This window comes from Chrysochloris asiatica, unplaced genomic scaffold (assembly GCF_000296735.1).
Source record: "Chrysochloris asiatica unplaced genomic scaffold, ChrAsi1.0 scaffold00003, whole genome shotgun sequence".
Taxonomy (NCBI): domain Eukaryota; kingdom Metazoa; phylum Chordata; class Mammalia; order Afrosoricida; family Chrysochloridae; genus Chrysochloris; species Chrysochloris asiatica.
The window spans coordinates 17,945,544-17,969,820 of NW_006408521.1; the positions used below are offsets into that span (position 1 = coordinate 17,945,544).

At 38.3% G+C, this 24,277-nt stretch overlaps 1 protein-coding gene across 1 annotated transcript in view; it reads right to left on the reverse strand.

Annotated features, from left to right (window-relative positions):
• Positions 1 to 24,277, reverse strand: part of IDE (insulin-degrading enzyme) — a 152,585-nt gene that overhangs the window by 87,494 nt on the left and 40,814 nt on the right. Inside the window, exons 2-4 of the mRNA XM_006831141.1 lie at positions 13,572 to 13,756; positions 11,191 to 11,398; positions 6,690 to 6,859 (exon numbers count right to left, since the gene is read on the reverse strand). Coding sequence (XP_006831204.1) covers positions 6,690 to 6,859; positions 11,191 to 11,398; positions 13,572 to 13,756 — 563 coding nt within the window. The remainder of the gene's footprint in view (positions 1 to 6,689; positions 6,860 to 11,190; positions 11,399 to 13,571; positions 13,757 to 24,277) is intronic.

The window sequence follows — 24,277 nt, forward strand, 5'->3', positions numbered from 1 at the left end:
TGTTCAGAGGGGTGTGTGTATGTATATTTATATGTGTATAAACGTATGTATGTATATTTATATGTGTATAAACGTATGTATGTATATTTATATGTGTATAAACGTATGTATGTATATTTATATGTGTATAAACGTATGTATATATATATATATGAAACTTGCTAGACTCTCTGATCTAGTTTGCTAGTGGTGGAACAGAGGATCGATCCCAACAGTGCCCATGTAGCACTGGACTGCTAACTGCATGGTTGGTTGCTGGTTCAAACTCACCAATTGCTCCTTGAAAACTCTATGCAAGGTCATTAAGAATCTAAAATGACTCAAACACAATTAACAACAGCAAGAAGAACAAGCTAGTGGGAGTTGAAATTCTAGCTGAAGTCTGAGGTAAAGTGAGTTTTACAGGGATTCAATGGAGGCAGATTTAGCACAAGGAGCTCAGGTGGGACAGTGCTTGGATGCTAACCAAAATGTAGGTGGTTCATTGACCTGTATTTATAGATGTAGTAGCTCAAAATAACAACTGAGAGGGAAGGAGTCTTTATATTAAAGACTGTATATACAGTTCATAAGGATGGGCACCTTAGACATTGACTACCTAAAATGAGAGGGCAATAAAGGCACGAAACGACTAGCATATAAGTTTTCAAGAGGGAATTTAGTTTAAGAGTGTGCAGGGCAAGGTAGAATCCCCATTGAATAATTTTCAACTTGTCTAGACAGGTCTTGTGAAAAGAGATGGGGATAAGATTCTTATCATTCAATAGCGAGTAATTGTTATTATGACTAATTGCAACTGTCACAACTGTAAAGATAGAAGGTCTGTAATAAAAAAGGGGGAGTAGTTAATCTTAGTGTCCAGGAACAGAGGACCCTAGGACCATCAAGGGAGAAGAGCACAAGCGGAATGTGGGACCCTATCAAGAGAAGCAGTGACACCAGAGATGAAGGCAGAGTTGAGGACATGGAGAAAGGGAGCAGCTGAGGACTCTAGACTCATGGAAAGAGAAAGACTGAGTGCTGGTGGCCAGGAGGCAGGCTTGCAGAATATACCCTTTGGTTGTTTATATTATTATATATTCCTGAATGTTTTTGTGTACATCCTCCCTGCAAAACAAACAAACAAACAAACAGAGGAAATAGAAGCAAATACTGTTGAATGATGATGCACCGAGGGGGTTATAATCACTGCAATGAAACAGTGAGTGTAAAACTGATGTTCTCCCATGTAAACTATCACTTAATTCACAAAAACTTAAAAAAAAAAAAAAAAAAAAATGTAGGTGTTTCAAACCTCCCAGTCACTCTACAAGAGAACGACGTGGCAGTCTTTCTTCCATAACGATTTAGAGCCTTGGAAATCTTATAGGGCAGTTCTACTACAGGGTTATCTACAAAAATAGTTTTCAAGCAAAGTAACTAACTCAAAACAAAACAAAACAAAAAACTCTTGCCAAATGTCAGTGTAAGCCCTGACATGGAAACCCAAGACACTGGGAGGAAAGGCAGCACTTCAATGGTTTGTCTAATTTGGACAGACAAGCGTTTGCAAAACTGAATACTGACTAGCTAATCTGGCAACCAATAGGTTTCTTTTGACAAGATAGTAAACATACAAATTGTCCTCACACACTAAAATGTTCTCTCCTGCTTATCTTAAAAATATCACCCTCTCAGGCTTTCATTTTCCTATTTTTGTAAAATTTTTGGTAAATGAATACTTTTCCCATTTCTCTTTTCATTTTTAAAACTGAAACATTTTAAAACAGAAGTGTACAATGAATATCTATGTACTCCTTACCCAGTTTTAACAACTCTTCAATTTTACCATGTTTACTATAAACCTTTTCTACCCCAAGTAATAAAACACTCCTCCTCGCCCCAGCAATATAATAAAAAACTGAGTTTAATCATTCTCATGCATGTTGGTATACTATTGTTATATTCAAATATAAACATTAACAATATGCAGTACTGGTTTGCCTGTTTTCAAATATTATATAACACTACCGGGCCACGGAAAGAGCTCTGGTAGCATAGTGGTGACAAGTCGGGCTGCTAATCTCATTCATGGTCAGCAGTTCGAAACTACCAGCCATTCTGCAGGAGAGATGAGGCTTTCTTCTCCCATAAAGATTTAAAACCCTGGAAACCCTATATGGGGTCATTATGAGTTGGAACTGACTCCATGGTACCTAACCATCACCATCGTGTCACGGAAGAAAGATGGAGCTTTCTGCTCCCAAAAAGATTTACAACCTTGGAACCAACTGACAACACTTAACAACAGCATCATCATATATTTCTTATACCTCTTTTGTTGGGTTTATTTCTAGATACCCTACAGCTTTCTTTAACATTGTGAATGAAGTAATTTTCCTTAAGTATTTTTCTAATTGATTACTATTAACACACAAGAATGCAAATAATTTTAGTGTTTCTCTTACTTCTAGCAACCTTGCTAAATTATCTTTTTCTAATGACTGATCTGAAGATTCTCTTGAATAGTTTTATACACAGTCAAGCATATGGATATACAGCTTTTTCATTTTTCTTTTCACCTCTTATATAGCAACCATTTTCCTTGATTTATGTATTAATTAGAATTTACACTACATAGAACAAAAAAATGATCAAAGGTAATCTTATTTTGTTTATGACTTCCAATGGACATGATTATAAAATTTTACTATTAGTCATTATGTTTCATATAGACTTATATCAGTTTAAGGAAGGTTTTATTGTTATTGTCATCATTATTATTAAGTCACAAATGAGGGTGAGTTTCATCAACTGCTCTTTCTGAGTCTATTGCAATGGCTGCCTATTCTTTTAGGTTACTTAAACTGTGGATTGGAACCCATTCAATTGTAACACAATTAAACCTAATGTGCTGATATATCAGAACTGTTTTTGAAAGAAACTGAATATAACAAAAGTAGAAAACTATATCCCACAGTTTAGTAAAACTTTGTTTTAGCTGCCCATACAAACACATTACTGGATTGTTAGCTAAAATGTATTTCTGAGTTACATACAAATAGTTTGAAAGTCATTGGTCTATACTATCCCTAAAACATGGAAAACCACTTGTAAAGAACAAACATTGTAGTACAACCAACTCAAACCTACTGCCACTGAGTTGATTCCAACTCATAACAACCTTACACTGTTATTGTTAAGAGTCCTTGAGTTGGTTCCAATTTATAGGAACCTTGTATAGCATTTCCTAGGAGAGGCTGGTGGGTCTAGCCACCAACCTTGCAGTTTGTAGTCTAATGCTTATCGTACAGCATCACATCAGAATTCCTACTCTGTCCTATAGTAACCCTATGTTGTTGTTGTTAAATGCAGTTGACATTGTTATTTTAAATCCCAATCTTACGGTGAACAAAATACAATATACAAAAACAGCTGAGGCCAAGCAAAAATAACAGAGCAAAGTATGAATTTCTGACAAAGATTGTTCTTCAAGGATCACTTTGGCAATTGTTGATATGTGTGCAATTTGGAGGCAAGATCATATAGTTTTTATCATATTTTAAAAAGTATCTGTGATTTTAAGAAGGGATAACTGTTATTGTCTATGAGTTGTGCTGCTGAGTAATATGGAAGCAGAGGCGTGGGTGCATTCAAGATGTGGCTACAACCCTAACCCACTACCATGGCCGATCCACCATCATGGTGGAGGAAGACACTGCTGCTGGAGGTATAATGATAACTAACACGGCTTTACAAGAGGTGCAGAAGATCACCCTCGTCCACATGGTCTACAGCACGTGTAATCTGAGAAGATGTCAAACCTTAGACAAGTATGTTTATCAGTCTCTACACTGGAATCAAAGTTCAGCCACAGGAAGAAGGCAAGAAGTTCATGGGTTAAGTACATATTTTGAAAGGCAATTGTTCTATAAAAAACCTAGGAAAAGATGCCAAGTCCATCTTTGTATGCTTGCATCTAACTGTGATGAGTCTACGTATGTGTCAAGTTAGTGGAAGTCCTTTGTGCTAAACACCAAACCAACCTGACAAAGGCTGATGACAACAAGAAACTAGGGGAGTGGGTAGGTCTCTACAAAACTGACAAACAGGGGAAAGCACTTAAAGAGCCTGGTTCTAGTTGTATTGTTGTTAAGACCTATGGACAAGAATCTCAGGCTAAGGAAGTCATCAAACAGTATTTCAAATGCAAGAAATGAACAAATTAAAAACTTGGTTTGCAAAAAAAAAAAAAAAAAAGACAAAGCCTCTACTCCAGAAGTATTAGTACTAGTTTTTATTTCTAAAATTGAAGGGCAAATTGGGCATTTTTCATTATTTGTATTGCATGTTCGTTACTTTTGTATTAAGACTGGCTCACTCATCTCTTAGCTATTTATATTACCTCATACTTTGCTAATTGCCTTACCTTGTCAGTAGTTATAAAAACAAACATACCTCCAAACTCCACCCATACAAATCTGACCAGTCAATGTTTCTCTTTGTCCATCACGCCCGAAGCCTTCCTCTGGGATGCCTTAACATTGTCCCTTGCTTGTGGTGTCAGAGTAATATTTATTTACCTTACTGATCACATTTATTTTTAAAGATATGTGGCTGCTTCTTGATAATACTAATTATGATTTGTCATCAATGTTGTTGTTAAGTACTGTGGAGTTGGTTCCGACTCACAGTGACCCTGCACAGGGTTTCTGAGGCTATAAATCTTTACAGGAGCAGAATGCCTCATCTTTCTCCCTCGGAGCCGCTTATGTAGAACTCCCCAAAAAAGCTCTAACACGTTCTACACAATAGCATTATTGTTGGTATAACTATCTAACTTACTAAACCCGCTACTACAAGGGCAATAATCATTTGGATCTGATTCTGAAGTACGTTTTTAAAGCTCACTTTCCCTTCCTGACATACCATGTATGCTGATGCTGTCTATCAAAACCATTTGTCAGACAATTCAGCACTACACAGACGTTTTAAGGATCATAGTATCCAACGATAGCATAATCTTTAGACACACTGACATTCAGTATCAGCATCATTTCTAAGATGAATGAGGAACGCTGGTAGCACAGTGGTTAGGCACTTGGTTGCTAACCAGAAGTCGGTGGTTTTGAACCCACCAGACCATGTGCAAGAGAAAGACAGGGCAGTCTGCTTCCATAAGAGCATGGTCTTGAGAACTCTATGGCAGTTCTACTCTGTCCTGGAGAGTTACTGTGAGTCAGAACCAACTCAGTGGTGATGGGGATGGCTCTGATTTCATCTCAAAAATTTTAAACTTCCCACTCTGTAAAGCTACATTAGTTTTATTGGGTTGCTGCTGGATATAATAGAATGATTTCCAAACTTAAAAAAAGTCCACAAATCAACTTATGTAATAAACTTACAAGTGTACTAAAGAATCCATATTTATTTTATACGATTGTATAATCCTGTATAATCCCAAAGCAGTGTTTTAACACTTTAGCACTCTATCAATAAAGATGACCTCTGGTGAGTGAAACAGACAAGAACAGAAGAGGAAAAAGAGACTTGGTTTTACATTTTTTGTTTTTTTGTTTTACTTTAAACACTTCTGTGCTTTTAAATAAACATGTACTTTTTAATAAAAAAAAAACCTAAAGACAAAGAGTACAATTATAAAATAAAGATTGTCCATATTTATTATATGTTATTCCCAATCATTCCACCTCATCTTCCAAGAGATCTTTGCCCTTTGAGAGCAGGGACCATGTGTGCCTTGAAGGATTATCTCCAATAGCTTTTCCATAGCAGATGGTATATAAGTGATGAGTAGAGGTGGAAGTGATGGAACAGCAGAGGTATTCAATAAGACTAGTGGTGAGCACTCTAAAAATTACTGCCATTTGGAAAGCAGGCTTCAGAATGAATTAATTTATTACCTTCTCTCTTTGAAATGCTGATAAATGTCTATTTACAAACTCTGCTCTGCTCCTTAAACACTCTGATTACTATGTGAATGGAATAAGGAAGCCTGCTGGTACCATGAAGAGGGCATCTGGCGTCTAACTGCATTGTGGGCAATTCAAAGCAACCTGCTGCTTCCCAGGAGGAAGATGAGACTGTCTACTCCTGTAAAGATTTAGACTCGGAAACTCGAAAGAGCACTTCTATTTTCTCCTATAGGCAGAGGGTTTAATTTTGAAGGGGATTAACCTGTGAGGGGATAAGTGATTTTTAAAAACACTGTTATATAATTTTGAGACTGTTATCCCAAGGCTTATATATAAAATCTATAGTAAGGGGCTCTATCCTATTTGACATTCTTCTTTTTGAACAACTAATCAAAATGCTAGCTGTCTTACTGTTCTTAACTCTGAATTCAATTCTATGTCTTGCCACTTACTTCATGTTTGGGGACCTCACCACTCAAAAACCTACCACTTTCTCCATGAGGGTCATATACTTAACCTTCAGCTTCATCTTAGGTTAGGAGTCACAAGTGCAGGTACCTACACAGAGACCAGGTAGATAACAGAAGTGTAGGAGCATGGATTAAGAGATAAAAGGGAGTAACAGCAGTGTAACAACTACTTTTCAGTTCAGACTAGGAGTTAAAAAAGAAATGTGAAGTCTTTTATCCTAAACTGTAGAATGCAGCATTGTGCAAAGAGGCCAAGGGTTTAAATAAGGGCAAGGAGAACTATGCATGAAAGCCGCTGTTAACAAACCTGTCCCAAATTTGCTGAAGGGGTGTTTGGGATTCCCTGTAGCTTTTTCCAACTGAAAGAGTCTCCAGGAATCATTCATCACATTCTTCTCATGTTCTGAATCAACTGCATTCACCTCTCTGTCTTTGCAACTCTCATCAAACAAGGGGCACAGGAAAAACTGTGCAAACCTATGGGTGTGAAAGATAATTAACAACTTGAATAGAGAACCTTTTTAAAATTCATACTCTGAAGCTTAGATAGGAAAAATGAATTCTACAATGCTGGGAAAAAACTATCATTTCTACTTACAAACAAAAAGAATATATAATAAGTTCTAAGTAAAGAAGTAACTTAGAACTTACGTAAATTCAGAGAAGTTATCTACCCTATGGATGCTAAATAATTAAGAAAAATATATAAATATTAACACCCGAAAGTCAAGGAGGGGTTATGAAAATACAACAGCAAGTTATTTAAGATTTGTAGTCTGGCGTTTCTGTGAAAAACTTAGTCATATGTGGCTAATTCTACAAAAAAAGGAAAAGCAGGTGAAATTTTTAAGGCAAAAAAAAAAAAAAAGTATTAAATTTACAGTCTCAAGAGCAATTCCAATAGGATTCAGACACCTTGTTGTTGTTCAGCGCTTTCGAGTCAATTCCAACCCATAGCGACCCAGTAGTATAGGGTTTCCGAGGAGCAGCTGGTGAGTTTGAACCGCCAACCTTAAAGTTCAAACGACTTTGCAGCCTAGCGCACACCCACAGCGCCATACCAGGACTCCTCAGACACCTTAGGACAAAGTAAATGACCTACTTTTAAAATCCTTTGTTTGAATTTTTTTTTGTCTTATGGAGAAAAACAACTTCATTTAGTAGAAAAAGAAAACAATGGAGTGAGAAATCTAAAGTATTTCATAGTAGCTTTAATGCTGTTAGGTTTGTTCTTAGGTGCCATTGAGTCTATGCCTACCCATAGCAACCCTATACACAACAGAATGAAACACTGCCTGGTCCTGCGCCAACCTCACACTCATTGCTGTCTGAGTCCATTGCTGCTGCAAGTATGCCAATCCAACTCGTTGGGGGTCTTCCTCTCTTTCATTGACCCTCCACTTTATCAAACATGATATCCTTCTCCATGGACTGGCACCTCTTGATAATATGTCCGAAGTATGAGAGAAGAAATCTGGCCATCCTGGTTTCCAAGGAGCATGCTGGCTGTACTACTCTCAACAGATTAGTTGTTCTTTTGGCAGTCCATGGTACTTTTAATATTCTCCCATCCAACACCATAATCCAAAAGCATCAATTCTTCTACGGTCTTCCTTACTCACTGTCCTACTTTCACATGCGTATGAGGATATTGAAAATATTATGGTTTGTCAAGTGCACCTTAGTCCTCAAACTGACATCTTTGTTCTTCAACACTTTAAAGAGGTCTTGTGCAGCAGATTTGCCTTATGTAATACATCGTTAGATTTCTTGACTGCTGCTTCCATGAGTGCTGATGATTGATGCAAGCAAAATGTTAGATAACTTCAATCTTTTCTCCATTTATATGGATGTTGTTTATTGCTCATTGGTAAAGATTTTTGTTTTCTTTACACTGAGGTTCAACCCATACTGAAGGATGTGGTCGTTGATTTTCATCAGTATTTTAAGTCCTCTTTGCTTTTAGCAAGCAAGATCATATCACCTGCATATTGCAGGTGCTTAATGAGTCTTCCTCCAATCCTGATGCTACATTTTACTTCATATAGTCCAGCTTCTCAGATTATATGCTCAGCATACAGACTAAGTATGGTGAAGGAATATAACCCTGGCATACTTCTTTCCTAATTTCTTAATCTGTTCAATGACTGCTTCTTGATCTAGGTACAGGTTTCTCATGAGCACAATTAAGTGTTCAAGAATACTCATTTTCCACACTGTTGTCCATAGATTATCAGGATCCACACAATCAAAAGCCTTTGCATAGTCAATAAAGCACAGGTAAACTTCTTCTGGTATTCTCTGCTTTCAGCCAAGATCCATGTGATGTCAACAATGAAATCCTTCATTCCATATCCTCTTCTGAATCCAGCTTCAACCTCTGGAAGTTCTCTGTCAATGTATGGTTGCCCTTTGTGTATTATCTTTAGCAAAATTTACTTGAGTATGATACTAATGACCAAAATCATGGTATTTTCAGTAGCCTCATATGCATGTGAAAGTTGGACAATGAATTAGAAAGACCATAGAAGAACTGATGCATTTGAGTTATGGTGTTTGAGGAGAATATTAAAAGTATCATGGACTGCCAGAAGAATACACAAATCTGTGTTAGAAGAGATACAGCCAGAGTGCTCCTTAGAAGAATGGTGAAACTTCTCCTCTATACTTTGGACATATTATCAGAAGGGACTAGTTCCTGGATAATGACATCATGCTTGTTAAAGTGGAGGGTCACAGAAAAAGAGGAAGACCCCCAACGAGATAGATTGGCACAGTGGCAGCAGCAACGGGCTCAAGTAACAATGATCGTGAGTATGGTGCAGGTGGGGCACTGTTTTGTTCTTTGGTGCACAGGGCTGCTATGAGTCAAAATCCACTGGATGACACCAAACAACAACATTTATTTTAAGCATATAAATGAATTGGTACTGCTCTAAGAACTTTACACATACCAACTCTAAGGGAAACTCCATCTGTCAGAAATGTGAAATCAAAGGTGTATGCATATGAAAACAGAGATTTTTCTGGACATACAGTAACTCATTTTACCTACCCCAATACCGTCAAGTTGGAAAATGTGCCTGATAGGTATGTGCCAAAGCTGGAAGGCACAAGAAAAGTGTCATGCTTATGATACAGTACAATCAATTTTTTAAAGGATGCTATAGTATTTGTGGAGTCCTGGTGTGGTGCTGTGGGTTAATGCACCAGACGGCAAAGCCATATGAACTACAAAGTCAGTGGTTCAAGCTCACCAGCTACTCCTCGGAAACCCTATACAGGGTCGCTATGGGTCGGAACTGACTCGACGGCACTTAAAAACAACATTTGTAGGGTCCTGGTGTGGTGCTGTGGGTTAATGCACCAGACGGCAAAGCCATATGAACTACAAAGTCAGTGGTTCAAACTCACCAGCTACTCCTCAGAAACCCTATACAGGGTCGCTATGGGTCGGAACTGACTCGACGGCACTTAAAAACAACATTTGTAGGGTCCTGGTGTGGTGCTGTGGGTTAATACGCCAGACTGCAAAGCCATTTGAACTGCAAGGTCAGCAGTTCAAGTTCACCAGCTTCTCCTTGGAAACCCTATACAGGGTTGCTATGGGTCAGAGTCGCTTGACAGCACTTAACAACAACAACATAGTATTTGTAAGAAGTCCTGGTGTGACGCTGTGGGTTAAACTTCAAAGCTGTCTGAACTGCAAGGTCGGTGGTTCAAGCTTACCAGCTGTTCCTTGGAAACCCTATACAGGGTTGCTATGGGTTGGAACTAACTCGACGGCACTTAACAACAACAACATAGTATTTGTAAAGCATAAAATTACATTTAGTGTATGAACCCAGGTACTCATTCATGGAAGTCGTCTAGGAAAACATGTAAAAGACAATTATACCTCAAAGCTGCTGCCTCAAAATTTAAATATATGATAGATTAAGAAACAGACAACTTTGACCCAGTCGTATCCTAAACCCGTGTCTTTGCCCTGTTAATATTCTTTCTTCTAATGAAAAGAACGCAACTTACCTGGTTTTTTAAAATCAAAATATTATTATTATATAAATAAGCAAATAGAGCTTGAAATGGCTAAGGCTACAAGGTCAAATTTCATTATCAACACATCAAAACCTACAGAATTACTTTCTTGGTAACATAGAAAACTATAAAAGTTCACAAAGGCAAAATAACACTTAAAATAATGAATCAATTCACTGATTTAAAAACCATTAGAAATAGCTAGCTGTATAAGAAATCAACAAGGATATTAAAATAGTCTTAATGGAGTCTGCCACAGAATATACTTTTAAAATGTCTGTAGGGTCGAAACAGCAGGTCAAAACATTCTGTATCCACTAAGTACACTGAGAAGCAGGTAACTGCAGAACAGAATATTTACCATCTAGCACTCTGAAACAGGAACTATTTTGAAGAGAGATCTATGGCACCATTACAGTATATGCTTAGCCACTAATGCTTTTGTTCAACAAGGATTACTTACCTAACACTAGTAAGAATGGGAAGGGCTGATAAAAATTTTACACGTCAATAAAACATTTTGTAGGTCTGAAGGCTGTTTTAAAATCACACCATTATTTCCCCTATACCACAAAGTAAATATATGGTATCACTGAGCTTTTGTGCTGTTTTACTCTCTTAGTAAAACACAGAAAGAACGAAAATAACAGCTAAAATAGCTTTCGTTAAACTATAAAACTGTGAGGATGTCTTTGCAAATATAAATGTAATGATGAGGATGATCAATGGGATAAGTGCACAAAGTTGGATACTATATATATTCAACATACCTGTCCAAGGCACCTTCTAGGTGCTCATGGGAAACATCAAAATAGTAATTAGTATGCTCTCCACTAGTAAAGGCATTTGAACTTCCTGCGTGCTCACTCAGAAACTGGCTGTATTCATTTTCCTTAGGGTATTTCTTTGTTCCCAAAAACAGCATATGTTCACAAAAATGACTTAAGCCAGCAATATTTGGAGGATCCGAAAATGAACCTGGACATGAAAAGACATGTATAAACAAATCATTGTGCTATATGAAATGCTAATAAATATAGATGAGTTGGAGTCCCCATGTAGTGCTGTAGAATAAATACTAGATGCTAACTGCAGAGTAATGGTTCAAACCCACTAGCTTGTTGGAAACCCTATACAGGGCTGATGAGTCAGAACCAACCCAACAGCACTTAACAACAACAGATGAATTACAGATAATTTGGAACTTCTGTTAGCATGACAACTCCAAGTCCCAACCACTAATCACCTGGTGACCTTACACAAATTATTTAACATCTCAGGACATTAGTTTCCTCACATATTACACTAAAAGGAAATATGAGTAAAAGAGTTAAATTCAATGTTCCACAGAGATAAAACTTTCTAGCTCTTACATTTTGTTGAAAGAAACCATATAACACAGTTATAAGAGTATGAGTTTGAGAGTTAGCAGCTCTACTAGCTAGCTGTGACACTTTGAACACATTATTTTACCTCTGTCATCTGGGATCACTTTTTCTGTAGGTTGCTGATAACACCTTTCTTAGAGACTATATGAGTACTATCTTAGATGATATTTGCAAAGTACTTTGCATTGTAATTGGTGATATTTATATCAGCACATGATAATTATTACCTTATTTCTTCAATTCTAAAACACTAATCCTAAAACAAAATTAGTATGTCTCTTGACAGTGCAAATTTTTAAGTGCCCAATGACTAGCAGATAAGTTGTGAGTTTGAACCCATCCAGAGGCACCAAGGAAGACAACCCTGGCCATATGCTTCTGAAAGGAAGCACACACAGGATCACCATGAGTTAGAATGGACCCAAATGGCAATCAGCAACAAAATAAAACTTTAAACAACAATAAATAGGAAAATACCCCAAACAATAACCCACTAAATATACACATAGATAAGCAAACTGATAAAGCAACAATGAGTATGGAAGAAGTGTACACATAAAAATCTAAGACATACGGTACGATTATATCTACAAAAGTGAAAACATAAGAACTGCTACTGAAAAGGATAGGAGTGAATTTCCTTGCTGCTTGGTCCCACTAGGTGGATTTTTATCAAGATATACTCTTGGTAAATACTCTTGGTAAATGTATGAGAGGACTTCAAAAAGTTTGTGAAAAATGGAATTAAAATTTAATGGAATTAACACAGTCCACAAAAACAATATTCCACATTCTACTTTGGTGAGTAGTGTCTGGAATCTTAAAAGCTCATGAGCAGCCATCCATGGTGCAACTATTGGTCTCTCCATGTGCAGAATAAAGAAGAGTGATGAAAAGTGAAGATGCTTGGAATCAACTACTTCAATGGACCATTGGAGCATGTGAACATCACCACTACTCTTATTAGACCAGAAGAACTAGATGATGGCCAACTACCACTATCACCTACCTGCTCTGAAAAGGATTACATGAAAAGGTCTTGGATAAAGGGGGAGAAAATGTGAAACAAAATTCAAAGTATATATGTATATATATATATACATACACATAAACACAACAAACCAGGCTTACTGGTTAGAAAGTGACTGAAGGAATCTGAGACTATGGCCCTCAACCACCTTTCAGTTCTGGGAAGGAACTTACCCTTGTGGCCCAATTTTCAGCCAAGCAGTAGATAGGTATATAGGGGGGGACAAAAACACTAGTAAGGTATGCTCACCATGGAATGGTCAATTATTCAAGATCAAAAGGAAAACATTTTCCTGAGAACAAAGTTGAAAAGGTGTGAGAAGGAGGTGGAATGGAAACAGGTACCATGAAGAGAAAGTAGGAGAACTGTTATTGCATGGAGGGATTGCAATCACTGAAATGAAACGAAGTGTATGATTTGTTGAATGCAAAACTGATGATCTTGTCTGTAAACCTTCACTCAATTCACAATAAAAAAACTTAAAAAAAAAAAAAACCAAGTTCACAGAATTTTTCCAAAAACTTTTTGAAGCCCCTTCAAATAATTATTTGATTTAGATAACCATAGTTTACCAACAGCTGTACAAGGCTACCATATAAAGTAAAGGACATCTGAATGAATTGCTAACTATGATATCTTTCTTTATTTGTACAGATAAAAAGAGTACTAATAAATATCAGCATTAGGTTTATGAAACTGAACAGAAATTCATTCATAACTTTAAAAATTGTACCTATGTGTACATCAAGTGCTGCTGATGACTTATCCGTGGTGGGATCACTGATGAGAAGGACTCTGATGCCATTGGACAGCTCTAGCCCACGGTATTCACGCTTGTCTTCAGGAGATTTGATAATGTGATTTCCTATTCTTTTGATAGCTGGATTATTCATTTTGCTGTAAGTCCTGTTTTGGAAACTGCAAAGAAAAAGATTAATGATTGGATTGTAACTACTTGGGCATTTTTTAAAAGGACAAAGATATCATGTAAACCCATAGTACCTGATCAGATTAAAAAATGACTGGAGAAAACTTTTTATAGTTGATCTACAAGGTATAATCACTCCTCACCTCTCTTTTACACCTCATTCTTTTAGAGAAATGATAACAATATTGTTTTTGTCGAGTAATTTTTTATTTAGAGAAGTACGTGATGGGAAATTTGAGACAGGGTGAGTTGGACCATGGGTTGGTCAGTCAATGTGCTGGTTTCAATTTCAATCACTGTTTTCTCATTCATTTCAGAGACAAGAATAAACTACTTGGGTAAACCAAAAACACATATATCTAAAGCAATAGAGGAAAACTGACCCTGTGCTAGTACATTTGCTTCTCATCTGGAAGACAAAAACAAGATTATCTGACTGTTCTCCTTAAAGAGTGGCAGATTTCAAAATTAAAAATAAATTAAATCTGCTGTCATAGAGTCTATTTGGATTTACATTGGCCATGTACAGGGCTTCCTAAGTTGACAGTGGACTGAGAATTTCAGAGCACAGCAGCCACTCTGCCGGAGAAAGATGAAGCTTTCTATTTCCATAGTGGTTTACAGCCTCAGAAACATTATACAGGGTCCTTACACGTTGGAACTCAACGGTACACAACCACCACACACCATCGAGTCTTTGGATAGCAATAATGGTTCAAACCCACCCTCCTCAGCCACCTCAGAAGACATTTGTGAGAAGTGAAGTATGAGGTTGTGTAGGGTTTATTATTGGTGTCAGACAAAACCTTGCTCAACTTGATGATATTAAAATACAGTGCAGATCTAAACTCAGGGTATGATATGAATATATTCAGAACATAGCAGTCCCCAATGAAAAACAATCTTGTGAAGTCTTAACACAAAACAAGGGGTCTTGGCTATCCTATGGAAGGCAGTAAAAGCAAGGACATAAGAAAAAAAAGTTGGAAGGACTTCAAGTACTGATTGTAATGCGGTGAAGAGCTGAATGCAAGAACAGAAGAGTAAGAGAGAAGGTCAAGAGGTTTCCTCAGACAGGCCTCTCCCTTCTTCTCTAGAAAGCTGATATGCACATACTCAGAATTACTGATGGGAAAGGATTGACCGCCCAGAATCCTGTAGGGGTATTGGTAGAAGGAATTTTCTAGAGCTCTAAGTATGTTTTTGAGTAGGGTAGACATTGACTTAGTCTATACTGATCTATCCAAGCCTCCAGAAAGGGGTGCAAAGGAACCTCAGGGAATAGTCCTCATATGAATCAAAAGTCTCACTTTTTCCCAATCAGCTTTAACCCTGGGGTTAAGGTATTCGCAAAAGTACAATCTGATTAGACTGCAGTAAACAAACTGGCTTCAAAAACTTTAATTTAGGTTCAACATAAATTGTTTAAAAATTAGTTCCAATCTAGCAGCAGCATTAAGGTTAAATCGCAAGGCAGTCTCTGCTAAGACTCTTAATGCAAGAATGCTGTTATTGTTGTTAAAAGTGCTGTTGAGCAGATTCCAACTCATAGCAACCCTGCATAGGGTTTCCGAGGAGCAGCTTCTGAGTATGAACCGCCGACCATGCAGTCTAGTGCATTAACCAGCAGCGCCACACCAGGACTCTAATGCATGAATGGCAGCATGAAAATTCAGCAGTAAACACGCTCAGTGAACACAGTGCAGTGAATGCCTAAACTGCTCTAAAGTTTCAAGGGAGCCAAAGCCTGCTGTGGCAATGTGGGAAAATGGGTTAATGAGCTGGACCACAAGGTCAGTTTGAATCACAAGCTCAGTGGTTCAAGCTCACCAGCCACTCCTCAGAAACCCTGTACAAGGTAACTATGAGTCGGAACCAACTCAACAACAGCAAGAAAGCCAAAGGAGGGACCAGTCCCTGGAGAAATACATCATGTTTGGTAAAGTAGAGGCTAAGTGAAAGAGAAAGATGGATGATATAGTAGCAGCAGCAATGGGCTCAAATGTAACAACTGTGAGGATGGAGCAGGACTGGGCAGTGTTTGTTCTGTTTGCATGATCTCTGTGAGCTGGAACCCACTTGACAGCACCTAACAACAACAAAGCCAAAGGCTATTTAGATTCCGCTGCCATCGCTTACATGCAACTCCCTCAGCTGTACTTGCTCCCAGCTAGTTTATGATCCAGGGTTACAAATTATTAGAATGTGCTACTAAAAATAATGGAACGTTAAATCCTCTCTCCAATTCACAAGTGTAGTGAGAGGGTGAAATACAGCTAACTTTGGTAGAAGAAACTATCTTACTCTGTGGAAAGTAAAAATCTAAAGATAACAACTCTCAACTATTGGTTACACCCTATACTTTTCCCCAGTGTCTAGCTTCCCTTGTCCTCATTTCAATTTTGAAGGGAAAAAAATATTTTTCAACTTCAAAATGGGAAGCAGGAGGGCTAGAGCTGAGAGTGAAGCATCCAACTGATATGAAGTGAGGGGAGATGCACAAGAACACGCAAACTTGCAGACAGTATCCATTTGACCTATCCTTGATGGCTTGATAATCAGAACTCGACTAAAAGAAGATTTAAAACAAAAACAACAATTTTTGATAAAGGAAATGAGTATAAATAGCTACAATTTGATGAACCTGACTTATGGATGTAGTAACTCAAAATACCAACAGAAAGGGAAGGAGCCTTTACATCAAGTATCAATGCTATCCCCCTCTGTGTACAGGGTAGATATGGATGGGCAACTTAGACATTGGCTACCTAAAATGAGGGGGCGATAGAAGACACGAAGTGATTGGCTTACAAGTTTTCAAGATGAGTTTACTTTAAGAGTGGGTGGGGGGAGGTAGAGGCCCCACTGAATAGTTTTCGTCTTGTCTAGATGTGTCTGGTGAAAAGAGATGGAGTTAAAATTCTTATGATTCAACAGTAATTGTTATCATGACTAATTGTGACTGTTTATAACAAAAACAGGAGTAGTTAATCTTATAGTCCAGAAACAGAGGACCCTAGGACCATCAAGGGAGAAGAGCACAAGCGGAATGCAGGATCCTATCCAGAGAAGCAGCAACACCAAAGATGGAGGCAGAGATGGGGACATGGAGAAAGGGAGCAGCTGAGGACTCTGGACTCATGGAAAGAGACGGACTGGCGGCCAGCAGGCAAGGCTTGCATAATGTGCCCTTTGGTTGTTTAAATTATCATATATTTCTGAATGTTTCTGTGTAAATGCCCCCAGCGGCCCCTCCAAAACACACACACACACACACACACACACAAAACAAAACAGAGGGAATGGAAGCAAATACTGATGAATGATGATGCACGGAATGCATGGAGGAGACTGTAATCACTGCAATGAAACAATGGAGTAAAGCTGATGTTCTCCCATGTAAACTATCACTCAGTTATAAAGACTTTAAAATAAATAAATAAAAATGGAAAATAAGATGCAGGTAGACAGAACAGCTTGAGATGAAGAGCTCCCGGGCAATAACAGCCATTTATAAATGATCAGAGTCCATCATGCGCATGCAATCCTGGTGTGGTGCTGTAGGATCAGCACTGGACTGCCTATCTTAAGGTCAGCAGTTAAACCCACCAATTGCTCCTCGGAAACCCTATACAGGTTTGTTACGGGTTGGAACCGAATTGATGGAACTTGACAACAGCAACAACAATCACTGTTGTTGTTGCTAAGTGTCGTTGAATAAATTCTGACTCATAGCGACCTTGTATAGGGTTTCCGCGGAGTAGCTGGTGAGCTTGAACCACCAACCTTGTGGTTCAAACTTACCTTGCTGTCTAGTACATTAGCCCACAATGCCATATCATAACAATAACCATAGGCATGGATAAATTCACTTGAACATTTACACTATGCCTGATTAATATCTCTGATTTTATTTGACAGTAAAGATATTTTAATCTATAAGTCAAACAAAAAGTAACCCAACTACTTTTAGACATTTGTATACAGGATCAAGGGAAGCTAGTAATTCCCAGCTGTCAATACTCCCAAATCAAATACCATAACGTCTTAAATAAAAGTAAAAAAAAAGTAGCAAATATTTCAAGCAAGAACTTCCCTGCAATCCATACTCAAAAGGCACAGTATGGCTTTACCCACAGCACATCTATATTGACTTGTTTCTCACCTCCTGGAGAACTGAAGGGAAGGACCAGGAACTCCTTCTCTGGTGATGATGATGAATGTATCAACAACTTGTTCGACTCTATATTTATACTCATGAGATCACATGTCTATCCCTCCCACTCCCTCCTCATTAACATAAAATCTTCCAGAGTAACTATTTATTGCAAATGATCGCCAATAAGCACCTAACCCAGAGCAAGAAGGCATTCTGACATTTTAGGTTACAAGCTAGTGCTAACTCAAATGCTTTCCTAGACATCCATTTGATTTTTTAACCTGTCAAGTCAAAATTTAGGAGCAATAAAACTACTTCAATTCATCAAAAACTTTATCAAACATTCACAGTAAGGCACAGAATTTTCAGTTTTCAGAAATCTGGTACGATAGAGACTTTTTTTAAATAAATAAAACACATTTAATAATTTTGTCCAGGATGAAACCAAATTACTATAATCAAAGAAGGTAAAAACTAGACAAACCATCAGATACAGTTATGTAGCCATTTGTGATGCATGTTGTGATGCATGTATTAGCAGTATTGGCTCCTCTTGTTGTTATTGTTGTTGTTATTGCTGTTGTTAAGTGCTGTCGGGCCGGTTCCAACTCATGGCAACCCAAGGAGCAGTTGGTGAGTCTGAACCGCTGTCCTTGTGGTTCAAATTTACCTTGTGGCACCCAAGACTCTGGTTCCTTTTTGGAGCCTGTGAAACATACAGAATCTCAAGTGTACCAGAGATCTAATAATCCAGAATCTACATTTTGAGAAAATGACCAGATGGGCTAGTAATCATGCTAAACTGGTATAAATCCTCAGCATAAGGACACTGAAACTTGGAGAGTTTCAATTATTTGCCTAAGATTATACAGTATAAGGAATTCTAGTGTGCCGCTATAGGATATGCAATAGGCTGCTAACCACAAGGTCAGCAGTTCAAACCCACTGGCTGCGCCTTGGAAACCCTACTGGTTGGTTAGTTACATTCTGTGAAGTTAATTTCAACTCATAGTGAACCTGTATAAGGTTTCTGAGGCTTTACAGAAGTAGAAAGCCTCATCATTCTCCTGCAGAACTTGACAACAACAACAGCAACAAAGGGGTTTCCAAGGACTTACTAATGTGACCCAACCTAAAAATGACGTCTCTGGAGACCATCTACCCACGGTCTTTCAGTTACAAAGGTAGTTCATTTCAAAAAACACCAGATCATAAAGAAAGGCAAAAACAAAATTCCTGTCAATTAAATCTTAGTTTCCCATGGTAAAATGTAGAATGTCAACTGTTGTAACTCTGACCATAGCCCTCTATAAAAGAGGTGATAATCAACAGCTGAACTCTTAAATTAATTAAAGGGAGTTACAATTTAAAGGAATCCTATAGGAAGGAAATCTGGTAGTGTAGTGGTTATGAGTTGGGCTGCTAATCTCAAAGTTAGCAGTTTGAAACTACCAGCTGTTCCCTGGGCGAATGATGAGGTTTTCTGCTTCCGTAAAGATTTATTGCCTCAGAAGCCCTATGCAGGGTCGCTAAGATGTGGAACCAACTTGATGGCACTTACCAACAACAACAACTAAGGTGTTTACAGTGTTGCTATGAGTCAGAATTCACCCCACAGCATTTAACAACAACAACAATATTAAGACCCAGGCACTGGCCAGGCATGTTAGTCACAAAGATGAGTAACCCACAATCCTAGCTCTGAAAGAACAGGTCATTTATCTTTTACGTGACAACAAATTTGTTCAAAGGAGAGGAGAGAAAAGAGGTGAGTAGAAGCATGCCAAATGAAAAGCAAGAGAGCAATCAAAGAAGAAAGGAATACATGAGCAAAGGCCTACAGGTAGATGATGGAAAAGCAAGAAACTTGGTGTTCACATAGAACTATGGCAGATTTAATGATCACAGGCTTACAAAACCAAATACCCAAAGAGAAGGACATTTCAAAGTCTCATACTTAGAGAGAATTTTATTACACAAATTTTCTTTTCTTCAAGTCACATTTTATAGTCATATAAAATGATTATCAGTTCAGTTTTCCACAGCCTACTTAATAGCAAATTGGTAGATTTTAGTTTGCCTTTTGACCTCTATTCTCTGAAACCCCTTAAAAATTTACACCTGATGTAGAAATGGAGCTGTAGGCCACCAAGTGGCTTCCGACTCATAACAGCCCCATGTAATAGAGCAGCAATGCTCCACGGGGTTGGATTTCCCCCGCTGTAATCTCTATATAAGGCGACCCCAGGTCTTTTCTCCTATGGAGATGCTGGTGCATTCAAACCCCTGACCTTTTGGTTAGCATCTGGGCACTTAACCACTGCACAACCACGGTTTCTTTGGCATAGAAATAAATGACCTATAAATCATAACAGGTGCATGATCATGCTAACATGTCAATTACAAATAAAAACCTCCCTTCCATGGACTCAACCTAACCACTCCCAAACTATAAGCAGACATTGAGGCCTCTGGCACTCCTGAGTGCAGAGGAGGAGCCAAGAGAGGAAATATCTGGATTCAGAACCACAAAACAGCCCTTCTCTATTAAAAGGAAGAAGTAAATAAGCAGAGAGAATGTCAAAGTAAGTGGTGGCATCAGCCCTACGCTGCCTCAATACATTATTAACACAGTTTAAAAGCACAAAAGCACATGTTCCCAAGGACTTACTAATGTGACCCAACCTAAATGACATCTCTGGAGACCATCTGCCCATGGTCTTTCAGTTACAAAGGTAGTTATACTTCATTTCAAACAACAACTTTAGTTTCCCACGACAAGATGCTTTTTTATTTATTTATTTATTTATTGCCTTTATTCCGGGCAGAATGTCAGCTATTGTAACTCTGTCCATAGACCTCTATAAAGGAGGTGATAATCAACAGCTGAACTCTAAAATGAATTACAATAGTTACAATTTCAAGGAATCCTATAGCAAGGACCTCTGATAGTGCAGCGGTTATGAGTTGGGCTGCTAATCTCAAGGTCAGTACTTTGAAACTACCAGCGGTTCCCTGGGAGAAAGATGAGGCTTTCTGCTCTCATAAAGATTTATAGCCTCAGAAGCCCTATACAGGGTCATTATAAGTCGGAACGGACTCCACAGCACATAACCACAACTACCACAGGCAGTAGCATTTTAAAAGAGAGTTACTATAAATTTTGTTCTAGTTTTGGTTCATGTGTATCAATGGTTATTAATTCAAAAAATCACCTGGTTGCAATGTAGAGTTAGAAAAGCTTAACATAGAATATTTTCATGAAGGCTCAAACAAATGAACAAACGTCCATTTTAAACCTCTTGCCACATAGTTAACAGCAGGTACCTTCACAGTTGCAGTCTGGCAACCTTGGTTTTTCACAACTATCCTCCTTCTACAGGTAGCATCCAGGCTGTTAAAAAAAAAAAAAAGTAAGGTGGATGCTACCACCTATATACAACTAACCCTAAACAAGCACTTCCATTTAGAGTTCTGGTGTGGTGCCATAGGATAAGCACTGGACAGCAAGGTCGGCAGTTCAAACTCACCAGCTGCTCCTCGGAAACTCTATACAGAGTCTCTATGAGTAGGAACCAACTAGACAGCACCTAACAACATGCTTATAAACTGCTCATTTAATTTTCCATCTTAAGTAGTAGGTTACATCAGCTGCCAATTGTCATCTCCTCCAGATGAGGAAATGAAGCTCAGTGGTTAAGTGACTTGCCCAGGGCAGTCAACACAGTTGATTTGTAACAAAGCTGGAACTACACAGAAAAAGGAAGTGGGGGAGGAGGGGAGGAGCAGAGGGTGGTGCTTAAAGAAATGATGATATACATATTGCTTTCTTCCCTAACCCCTGGTTTTCACCTCCACTCCTACAGCCCTTCCCTGACCCTATTCTCCTCCCTTATAATCCCAAATAACAAAAGCCAGGAAACAAAAACTACAGTGGTAAAAAAAGATCCCATGAAAATTTTCAGTTTTACTAATTTATCCCCATAGCAAATGGTGTGGTGCTGTAGGATCAGCAGCACCAGACTGACCCATAAGAGCGGCAATTCAAACCTACCAGTTCCTCCTTGGAAACCCTACACAGCGTCGTTCTGAGTCAACCTACAGCACTTAACAACAACAGTGAAGGAAACTGGAAAACTTTTTAATTTGCCAAAGGCATCTCTGAGCTAAAAACCGTATTATCTCACTATGCATTACCCATAAAAAGGAGTTAAATGTATGGCAGGAACAAATGTATAGCAAGATTCAGAAGGGTGGTAGGTGGCAATTGTCTATACTATCTCAGGCATGAACGAATGGGAACATGACTATAACCACTATGGCTGATATGGTGGGATTATGGGTAATTTATTTGTAAAATGCACATTAAGAGTGTAAATTTTATATTTTACTTCAGCAAGTAAAATTTTGCTAATGATAACTCCAAAACTGTTACAGCAGTCTATATATAAGGAAAGTACCAGAAATTTAAGCTGGAGTCAAAGGAAAATATGAAATGAAGGATAACATTGCTAATGTCAAATGGCTATTGCTTGAAAGCAGAGAATATGAGAAAGATGTTTACCTGTGTTTTACTGACTTTGCAAAAGGCATTAAAGTGTTGTTATTGTTAAGTGCTGTTGAATTGGTTCTGATCCATAGTGACCCTGTAAATGGTTTCTGAGGAGCAGCTGGTGCATCTGAATCGCAGACCTAGTGGTCAAAACCGTCCTTGTAGGAAAGTGCTTATCCTACAGAGCCACACACCATGATTCCTAGATCATCAAATTATGGATAACACTGAGAAGAATGGGAGTTCCAAAATACTTAATTGTGCTCATGTGGAACCTGTACACAGACCAAGATGCAGTCATTCAAACAGAACATGGGGATACTGGCTTAAAAGCAGGACAGGTGTATATCAAGGTTGTATTCTTCCACCATATTTAATCTGTATACTGAGCAAATAATCAAAGAAACTGATCTGTATGAAGAACAAAGCTTCAGAATTGGAGGAAGACTTGTTAACAACCTGCAATATGCAGATGACATAGTCTTGCTATTGTAAGTGAGAAGGGCTTTATTGATGAAGATCAAAGATTATAGCCAGTTGTACAGATTATACACCTCAATATAAAGAAAGCACAAATCCTCACTCCTCCTAACTGGATCAATAAGCAACATAATGATAAACCGAGAAAAAACGGAAACTATCATGATTTCATTTTACTTAGTTCCACAATCAATGTCCATGGAAGAAGAGGTCAAAAAATTAAATGACATATTCCAGTGGGCAAATGTGCCTCAAACGACCTCTCTAAAGTGTTGAAGAGCAAAGATGTCACTTTAAGGATTAAGGTGTGCCTGACCCAAGCAATGGGACTTTCAATTGCCTCATGTGCATGTAAAAGCTGGACAGTGAATAAGGAAAATTGATGAGCTGATACCTTTGAATTATAGTGGTGATGAAGAATACTGAAGTACCATGGTCTGTCAGAAGAATGAACAAATCTACCTTGGAAGAAGTACAATCAAAATGCTCCTTAGAAGCAAGGTGGGCAAGACTTCATCTCATGTACTTTAAACATGGTATCAGGTGGGAACAGTCCCTGGAGAAGAGCATCATGCTTGATACAGTAGAGGGTGAGCAAAAAAGGAACACCTTCAATGAGTTAAGACTGACACAGTGGCTGCAACAATGGACTCAAACAGAGCAATGATTACGAACGAGGATGGTGGAGAACTAGGCAGTATTTCATTCTGTTGTACACAGGGTTGATATGAGTCAGAATCAACCTGGAAGCATCTAACAACAATACTTCAACGCCACATTAACAGAAACAAAGAATAATCATATAATCATCTTGGAGGTTGTAAGGTGCCATCAAGTCGGTACCGACTCATAGTGACTCTATGCACAACACTGAACAAAACACTGCCCAATGCTGGGCCAACCTCACAAATGTTGCCACGTTTGAGCCTATTGATGCTGCCACTTTGCCAATCCATCTCGTTGGGGATCTTCCTCTTTTTCTCTGACCTTCCATCCTACCAAACATGATATCCTTCTCTAGTGACTGGTCCCTTCTGACAATATGTCTGACGTATGAGAGACGAAGTGTGACCATCCTGGCCTCCAAGGAGCACTCTGGCTGCACTTCTTCCAAAACAGATTTCTTGGTTCTTTTGGCAGTCCATGGCACTTTGAATATTCTCCTCCAACACCATAACTCAAAAGCATCAATTCTCCTATGGTCTTCCTTATTCACTGTCCAGCTTTCTCATCCATATGAGGTTATTTAAAATATCATGGCTTGGGTCAGGCACACCTTAGTCCTCAAGCTGACATCTTTGTTCTTCAACACTTTAAAAA